General features: G+C 44.9%; 1 protein-coding gene across 1 annotated transcript in view; it reads left to right on the top strand.

Annotated features, from left to right (window-relative positions):
- Positions 1 to 5454, top strand: part of PROKR1 (prokineticin receptor 1) — an 8690-nt gene extending 3236 nt beyond the window's left edge. The window contains exon 2 of the mRNA XM_003793452.2: positions 4758 to 5454. Within this exon, the coding sequence (XP_003793500.1) occupies positions 4758 to 5454 (697 nt within the window). The remainder of the gene's footprint in view (positions 1 to 4757) is intronic.
- The last annotated feature ends 4539 nt before the right edge of the window (positions 5455 to 9993 follow it).

Genomic DNA, 9993 nt, shown 5'->3' with positions numbered 1-9993 from the left:
ACTCACCCGTGGGTATTACAATTCTTAAATTAATCCTTGTAGAAATAACAACAACAACAACAACAAAAAGCCAGTGCATATTTTTGATCCACTAACCTCTTTTCATTGAAGTGGTTGCTTTTATGATGTGATTTTTAAAAGTTAATAAAACGTTTTTAAGAAAGAGCAGAATAGAATGATTTATTGTCTACAGCTTAGATTTCTGTTCATATTATTGTTCTCCCAGGCATGTAAACTAGAAAGTCTCTTTTGTCCTAGTGACTCTTTCCTCTTCCCCAGCATTTATTTGTTTGACTTCCAGGTAGGGGCAATACCCACCTTCTTCCCTCAGGGCTGGGCTATCCTAGTCTCAACTTGGTCCTTGTCTCTTTGTTCTGCTCATTGTCCACCCTTCTCACAATCCATCCCCAAATTTCATTCATTCATTTACGCAGTGCATTTTTATATGTGAGTGACTACAGTATGAGAGATACTATTCTAAGCACGAGGGATAGGACAGTAAATAAGACAAAAAGGCTCATTGTCCCCAGGAAGCTTATACTCTAAGTATGGAGAGAGATGACAGGCAAACAAAAAGGAAGGTAATTTCAGAAGCAAGAGATACCCCAAACAAATATGCACAGGAACATTGAGAAATTAAGGAGGGACCTACCGTAAGTGAGTAGTCAGCAGAAGTACCTCTGAGAAGACATTTGAACCAATAAATGAGCAATGGTGGGGAGACTGCCTTGTGAAGACCAGGAAGGGAGGAAGCATTCCAGACAAAGGGAATTATGAGTCTAAAAAGGCAGGAACACACTTGATAGTTTCTAGAAACAGGCCTTTCTAGAAGGCCCCTGTAGCCAAACTCATCTTCTATCTTGTACATACCTCCCCTCTCTTACTAAAAGACCCCCAACACTCTGTTGCTCACAAAGTACAGCTCAAACCTCTTCACCTGTTCTTTCAATATTTTATTATGTAGCCTCACACTGCCTCCCAGTCTCATGTCCTGTTTTCCAAAAACAGGTGGCAATCTTTTGGAGAACTGTCACCCTTGCTTTTCATATTTCTGTTCACCCGGTGCCAGGCACTAGATGAGGTGAAGTTTCTTAAAATCCTCTTAGAGACCCAGAATTCACAGACAGCAAAAGTTTATGAAAGAAGGGAAGACAATATCCCGGCTGTCGGGGAGCTGGCCATGTAGAGTGGGGATAGGGAGAACTAACATGTATGAAGCGGTTAAAGAATAAGTAAAGGATAAACTTTAGGTGAAAATTGGAGAAGAGTAAAGTCAGACCAGCAGGGACTGGAGCATCGGATGTGGCTTCATGGAAGAAGTGGACTTTTAACTGGTCTTCAGCAAATGAAGATCAGCAAAGGAGAAGAAATGTTTCCCAAGAGGGTAGAACAGTATTTGCAAAAGTCTAACAGTGGGAATGCCTGAGTAAGTCTGAGGAACCTGGGGGAAGGTACGTGCAACAGGGGCAAGAGACATGAGGAGAGTGGAGATTAGAAAGGCCAGGGTCACGTTCCAGACAATCTCAAAACCAGGCAAAGAAAGTCAGATCTGACAGCAGAGGGGGCAGAAAAAGTCATGAGAGAACTCGCCCCTTCCCCACTAGGTCTGGGCTTCCACTTTGATACAGAGACACCAACGCTGTCCTTGAGATGTCTCCCTCAGATCCCACAGCACTGCAGGCATTGAGGAGCCCCACTCTATTACCCTTTTCTGTCTTGATGAGGCCATCTAAGTCTTGAGTGTCCTAATCCAGCCTTAGGAGGCACAAATGCCCACCGGCGAGCTCTTTGATCAGTGTCTGCTGGCCGAGGGAGGAACAGGTTGTGCATTCTGAGCCCATCCCCAAGCCAGCTTTGTGGCTCCTAAGACTGCTGTTGCCATAATTAGATCTGAGGATGAGTCTTGGGGACATACAGGGAGCCCAAAATGCTGTTTGCTTAATTATCCAGCCCACTATTATCACACAGTCATTGCCTGGACATGTCTTTGTCCAAAAGCCTTTATTCTTTGTTGTCTGGGAACTATTGGCTCTAGATGAATCTGGACCTGAGCCACTGTAGTGGCAGACACACAGGGCAAGCCAAGGGCATACTCATAAGCAAAATAGCTGCCAATTGTCCAGCCCTTCTTTGGAACATCCATGGGCAGAAACCAACTATGATGGAGAGGAAAGTGGAGAAGGGCTGCTAGGATGCCAGGAAGACAGGAGGAAGGGGCATTGCTGGAAAGGGATGGGGCAAATAGCACCATTGGAGAAGCCAGTGGATTTGCAACACGATAAGAGTCTGAGCCGTGGTTCTGTCAATTTCTAGCTGAATGGTTTTGGCAGGTTATTTAACCAAGCCTCAGTGTACTTGTCTATAAAATGAGCATCTTTGCTATCACCTATTTAATAACGTTGGGATTACTTAGTGAGAAAGTGGGTTTGAAAATGCGCTGTACGTTGTACACTTCTTCTCAAACATGAGCAAGCATTGCTAATTCTAGACTTATGCACTTCTGGTCCTTGCATAGCCAAGGCTGATAGAAAAGCCTTGAAACAGTTCACTGCAATTTGCCTCCTTGGTAAATGTATCTATTAGAAAGGCCTCTTGCACCACTCATGACACTAATCCTGGGGATAGAGTTGGGGTGGTGTCAGAGAGCTAGTATGAAAAAAACTATCTGACAGGCATTGAAATGCTACCCTGGAAATTAGTTTTGACCTGAAGAGTTGGATCTAATAAAATAGAAGGTAGGAGAGGACTTGCAAACCCCCAATTTGACAAAAACAGGTGAGGAAGGTAAGGGAAAATTGCCATGTATATAGAATAATTCTGAAAAATAACATTTTTAGATACGGTTTCTTGTATATTGATAGCTTACTGTTATTTCTATGCAGTGTCTTATTGCATCCTCTTAGTATTTAGGAGATATTTCCATTTTACAGATGAGGAAATTAAACCTACAGAGCTAAGAAAAATGACTCAGATTTTCATAGCTGAATTTGTGACAAAGCTGAGATTAGATTCTAGGTCTTCTGAGTCGCAAGTCGGTATTCTCTCTCACATGTTCCTTGAAAACACAGTCTGAGTTTGAAACATCATAAAGTCTTAGGAAGTTAGTATTGAAAATAGAAGGAATAGAATTATATAGTGAAAGTTCACCTGATGAACAAATATGAATATAGAAATTTTCTTTGACAGAGTAATTAGCTACATGGAAGGGGAGATACACAGCAAGCAAGCTGGGGAGAGCAGAAGCTCTATACTCGTATTTTCGTTATGAGTCAGAGCAAGTTTAACACTCTTGTTACATTAGGAGCTCTGCGTCTTAATGAAAAGCCCAGCCCAGGCACTGATAATCTCATTGTCCACACCTTGCAGACATTCTCATTTTATTCTTTGGCACTTGGGATACTGGCTAGAGTCAAGTGTCCAGAGGGTGGACACGGCCTATCCACCTACTAACATCTGGGAGCTAGAAGAGAGCGAGAGTCTTACTCTAGTGAACTCTCCCAAAGTGTTTGGCTGCCTACTCAGCGGAGCAGGGGGCGGGGGGTGAGGACAGAAATAGCAGAGATACAATCAGGAAACAAAAGATGAACTTCTGTTCAAATCATAACCCCAAGAAAGATGACCTCACAGGGATTGGTTTCAAAGGAAACAGAATTAGTTGGGCTTTCCTTCAGGCCCCCGTCTCGTTTGCTCTCAGCTCTACCTGGGACATGAGACTGTGTGTGTTTCCACTGTTGACTCCTCATGCTCTCCCATGTCACTTCCCATTTTTCTCCTTTTCCATCTTCCACCCCCTGCCAGCCACAGAATGTCTTCCAGGAAATCAGAGCTCTCTGCATAAGAACGTGCACTCTCTCTGGGAAGGATGCTATCAGCTATCATACCACCCAAATGACTCACATCTCCCAGAAAGTGCTCTCTCTCCTGGCTCTTGGACCACTGTGGTAATAGCAGTGTGGGGTTTATTGTTGTTGTTGTTGTTGTTGTTGTTTTGGAAAGAGCAAAAGCAATGTCTTTTACCATGTAGTGCTTTGTGGTTAAAAAAGAAAATACATTCACATATATTCTCAATTGATTTTCACATTAACTGTGTGAGGTAGGGTTAAATATTTTCTGTCAAGGGTCCTGTAGCATACAACCTTGAGACAGTCACTCATCTCTCAGCAGCTTTTATCTCTCTACCTGGAAAATGACATGAACGGCCATAGTCTTTGCCTCCATCTGTGCTGCGCAGACATAACATATGATTTTAAATGTGGAAGGAGGAAAAACTTTGCCCATTGCTCCCATAGGAAAGGTCAGATTCTCCTTACAACTCCTCGGAATTGTCAGATCCTTTTAGCCATCTAAGCTGGGAGGTAATTAGAATGAATGGCCTGAGAACAGGACTGAGCTGGGAATAGCGCCAGGCTAGAAAGTAATGGGCAGTGTTATCACATTTAATAATAATTGTTACGATTTTTGAGTGAATGCGAGGTTGAAAACTGTGCCAGGGATGTGCATACATTATTACATTTAGTCTTTAATGGCAAACAAATTTTTGCAAATAAGGACACTGAGGCTCTGAGAGATTAAACAATACCTGTGAGGCCTCACCGAGCTGGGTAGAGGTGGGCTGGGGTTTGCAGCCAAGTCTGCCTGCGTGGAAGCCCATGTGCCACCGGCCTTTCCCTCCACACCTGCCGTTCAGTTGCCGCACTAATCAAGCGATCACCGCCCCCACTCCTAACAGTGGCTGTCTCCTTGTGCTCCTGCCCCAGGTATCTGGCCATCGTCTACCCGCTGAGGCCCCGGATGAAGTGTCAAACCGCCATCGGCCTGATCGCCTTGGTGTGGGCCGTGTCCATCCTCATCGCCATCCCGTCTGCCTACTTCACGACCGAAACGGTCCTGGTCACCGTCAAGAGCCGGAAGAAGATCTTCTGCGGCCAGATTTGGTCGGTGGACCAGCAGCTCTACTACAAGTCCTACTTCCTCGTTATCCTGGGTGTGGAGTTCGTGGGCCCGGTGGTCACCATGACGCTTTGCTACGCCAGGGTGTCTCGCGAGCTGTGGTTCAAGGCAGTGCCGGGCTTCCAGACCGAGCAGGTGCGCAAGCGGCTGCGCTGCCGCAGGAAGACGGTGCTGGTGCTCATGGGCGTGCTCAGCGCCTACGTGCTGTGCTGGACGCCCTTCTACGGCTTCACTGTGGTGCGCGACTTCTTCCCCGCAGTGTTCGTCAAGGAGAAGCACTACCTCACCGCCTTCTACGTGGTGGAGTGCATCGCCATGAGCAACAGCGTCATCAACACTGTGTGCTTTGTCTCCGTCAAGAACAACTCCATCAACTGCTTCAGGAGGCTCGTGCTGCTCCACTGGAAGGCTTCGTACAACGGGGGCAAGTCCAGCGCAGACCTGGATCTCAAAACTACCACAATGCCGGCCACGGAGGAGGTGGACTGCAACAGACTGAAGTAACCACCCAGGACCTTGCCAGGCTGGACACAAGCCAGCTCTCTGGGACGCTGACCCGTGTGCTTGGATACCCTCCATCAACCAGGAATTCTTGGATTGCTGCAGAGGACGGGGGAAATGGACAGCCCTGTGAACACGGTGTTAAAGGACCTGCACGTGACCAGACACTATCACCAGTGGCCGGCTTTCGCCGAATGTGCACCTCTAGGCACTGGTAAAATCTGTATGTGGTGATGACATTTAGTTAGTAAAATGAAGTAGGGATTAAACCAAAGCAGGTGGCATGGTATAGGTAGTTGTGAATAAGGGGGCTTCAAGCAGGGAACCAGAGTCGGCATGGGACTGCAGAGCTTGTGCGGATGTCTCTGACTGCCTCAGCCCTCATCGGTCACTGATGTAGCCCATCTTCTTGGGACAGAGTTCACGTCTAACGTTTGTAAGACAAGGGCGAGGATACAGAAGAGATTCCCAGCTCTTTCTACAGCCCTCCCCTTCTCGTCCCTGCTCTGGGACTCACTGTGAGGAGCCACGCATGCGCACCAACACCCAGTACCCATGGCCAAGTGCTGGGTGGCTCTTTCCCCCACGCTGCTCTCTGACTACCCCCCAGGCCTGGGCTCGCATGTGGTAAGGCTCATCTTCAGAAGGATGGACTTGGGGAAGCCACACAGAACCTGGATGCCATTTGGACAAGAAATTACAGGGTTCTGAGAACCTGGAGCGAGTTTAGAGAGGGAAGTCTGAGTTCAGGGCGGCCATGTGCCTTCGGCTTCTTGTCCCTGGGGGGAAGGGACGTGCAAGTGGAGGAGGTCAACACTGGATCTCTGGGAGCCACGGGCTGAGGGCCGAGGCTCCGGCTCTCCACTATAAGGATGTTATTCTGACTTGAACCAGTTAGGCTTCCCCTTAAGTCTTTCCTTTCCTTCTCTTGTCTCCATGCTTGTGGTGCATAGAATCTTTCAAAGTAGAGACAAGGCTTCATGGATGTGGCCACCACTGGTCTTATCCATGAAGCCTCATTAACAGCTCTCAAATGTGAGCAAGGAAGGCCATCTCCTAACCAGACAGCCTGATGCTGGTATGATATGAGGGTATCTCATCCTGGTCATTATTCTCTTAGATTGAGGTTCACTTCTTTTTTGAATGGACCCTTGGGAAGAAAAAGCTACCACATTTCTCCTCCTCAGCATGATTGAAACCATGCTATCCAGTGGCAAGGGATGATTATACTAGGGGTGGGAGCGTCCTGGGCACTCAGGAAGGAAGGACACACATGGGTGGCATTGGGCCCAATAGTGACTTCAGGGAGCCCACAGGCTTACTGAAATCTCATCCCACTTTCTAACCTGTCTTTACTTTAGTGTTTTCAATCCTGCCATTTAGTATTTAAAAATGAGAAGTTCTGAGCTCCACTTTTGGCTTTGTCACCCATGTGACCCTAGGCAAAGCCTCTTTGAGAGAACAAAGGCAACACCTGTGATACCTACTGACAGAGTGTGAGGTGCCAACACAATGTGAAGGGAAATGCCTCTAACCACACAAGCATTCGGAAGAATGGACTAGTGACTGCAGAGACTGGATGAGGAGACACCTGTCACTTTGGCTTATGTATCTAGAAACCTCATCGTCTCCCCCTTTTATTGTTATTTGTGTAAATTGCTCCTTTCCCCTTCTTACCACGGCTATATACATTGTGCTCCCAATAACATCTTGGTATAACAAACAAGGCCAGGAGATTTGGTGGCAGAAGCATAAAGGAAATGGTGGGTAGGTCTTCAGTCATAAGATGAGTTCAGGCTTTTGGAAGCTCCAGAATCAGACCACTGTTGTGATCATGAAGTGCTGATCATCCTCCCACGCCTGTTCCCAGCCAGCGTGAGCCTGGGCACTGGGATAGTTGTTTGTCAATTTGTTTTTATTCCCCTGAGTGTGTAGAGCTGCAGAGTGGACTTGTCCTTTTCTTCTTATTTACTTCTGGAGTAGAACACTTTTAAGGCTATGAAAGTGTGACATTTTCCCCTCCAAGTATAATCAACTCTTTCTTTCTGGTGGCAAAGTTTACTTTTTATAGTTACTTGATTTTGGTGGAGCACACATTTCAAAAACCTATTTATTTCTTCCCATTTATTATCTAACAGACTTATCCTACAGTTCGGCCAGAATGCTAATTATGCTAATCTGCTAATTAGAACGAAAATATTAGCCCAAACAAGCATGCACTGGAAGATAATTCTTATTTTTTAATTATAATCAAACATCGCCTTCCATAATCTAGAAAATTAAATTTTAGATTAAAAAATAGTAAAATGACAAAATTTGTCATGATGTTTGCTGTTTCCATTAGGAATGCTAAGCAACAGTTTAACAGGAGCTTGTTGTATGTTGCAAGCAAACCCCTTTCAGCCTGAAATGTATCAATTTTTCATTCAACTCTCTGTAATATTTCTAAGTATTAGTATCTGCTTGTGATTTTATAGTAAATGAAAGTATTATGTTGTTATCAAGTGAAATAAAAAATATATGTGTATATATAAAAATCACTGAGCATGGTGTTCCTGTAGTTTCCCATATTTTTCCTAGTTACAGTGTAATGGTTCTTGGAACACTGAGAAGATTCCATGGTCATATGAATTGTGAGAACAGTGCTAACTCATGCTCTTACTGCCTATAAACTTCTCTTCTCATCCTAACAAAATTTAACTGATTTATATATCCTCTTTCTATAAGCCTCCTCTGGTAAAACCATTAATGCTTTCAAGCATCTGCATGCCAGTACTCGAAATCTGAGGACCTGTTCATTTATGCCTATTACATTAGCTAAGGCTACACCTTTGAATAGGCTTAGTATCCACACATGTGAAGTGAGCAAGAGACAAACCTACAATAGACCACGTCATGTTCAGATTCCTTGAACTGGCTGCCCAGCTGATGGTTTTTCCAAAAACTGGTGGTAAGCCCAAGAAAGTGACACTTGAGTTTGCTTATGTGTCTCTTTTCTGTTCTCTAAATACTTTCAATATGCAAAGAGATGTGCACCTTGATTTATACAGAGGATAAAGACATGATTTGGTAAAGGCAAACTGTTTCTGTAACTGAACGACAAGGGCAGATTTCTAGGAACACTTTTGGAGATGTTGCCCACTGAGTACACATTTTAAAAATAATTTCTTCAATCAAAGTCATTAAAACAAGGCAATGCGGTGATCACCACAGCAAGCCCTGAAGCATGAAACAACTTACATGCTTGTTAAGGAAAGGAATGCCAAAGAATTTGTGAGATGACCAGAAAACCCATTTCTTAAAAAATATGATAAATTTTGCAATGTATCCACAAAAACTGAGTCCAGTTCTTGCTCATAGGGTGTAAGTGAGAATATCAAATTCAAGCCAGTGATTTCACAGTTGATGAAAGTGAAGTCCAGAATGAGGAAGAGATAAGTTCAAGGTCACACAGCTGGTCACTCGGTAAGCCAGAGTTAAACCCATCAAGGGCTCTTCTGCCACAGCATTCCTGGGTGCAGGGAGCATCAAAATCTTGGAAAGGGGAGGATCCTTTCCAAGAATCCTTGAGGTGACTGACTGTTCAACCTCAGTCTGGCCTTCCCTGGAGACTTTAATAAGTTTAGCAGAGACATTCCTGGTTCCTTTTCAAGCCAAGTTTAGCTCATTCTACCCCTGGAAACTCACAGAACAGACATGAAGGCCAGGAGGTTTTAGGGGGGAACTGCTAAAAGATGTTTACAGATCCTCTTTCTTTACCTTACCTAAAAGGAAAGACACTAGGCCCTATCTATGAGAACAGCTGCCCTGCCCTAGGAAAGCAGAGGAGAAAGAGAAAGAAGATGTACTTTCCCAAATGTTCAGACTGGTGGGCCAGGCCTGTGTGCTCAGAGCTCAGTGGTATGAGAGGGCCACCTCTCACCTGTCAGAGAGGATGAGCAAGGTGGGGGCGGCTTTCTGGATGAGGTGGAACTTAAACTGGCCGAGTGGGGCATACAGAAGCAAAAAGACAAGCAGTCCACCTAGGAAGAGAAACATTTATCTGCTCCTGGAGACTGAAATTGCTTTTTAATTCTTACATAGTGATGGGATTGTCATCCCTGAGAAAGAAAGCCAAAAACTGGAAAACTTACAGAGACACAACTAAGGAATGTCAGAGCCTTATTGAGAGTGAGTTTTGATGGGCAAGTGGGGGCAAGGAAAGAAAGAAATAGTCCTACTAAAGCAGGTCTGTGTATGGAGTGAGGGAGCATCTCATAATTAGAGAAAAAAATGAAAGAAAGGATGCAAAAGGGGAGGTTGTCTTTTTTTTTTAGAGACAGAGTCTCACTTTATCGCCCTCTGTAGAGTGCCATGGCAGTATCACACAGCTCATAGCAAACTCCAACTCCTGGGCTTAGGTGATTCTCTTGCCTCAGCCTCCCAAGTAGCTGGGACTACAGGTGCCACAATGCCAGGCTATTTTTTTGTTTATTGTCATTTCTATTTAATTGGCCCAGGCCGGGATTGAATCCTCTAGCCTTGGTGTATGTGGCTGGCACT

The sequence above is a fragment of the Otolemur garnettii genome, unplaced genomic scaffold, assembly GCF_000181295.1.
Source record: "Otolemur garnettii isolate 467f Iridium unplaced genomic scaffold, OtoGar3 scaffold00068, whole genome shotgun sequence".
Lineage (NCBI taxonomy): Eukaryota > Metazoa > Chordata > Mammalia > Primates > Galagidae > Otolemur > Otolemur garnettii.
This window is presented reverse-complemented; position numbering and strand designations above follow the sequence as displayed.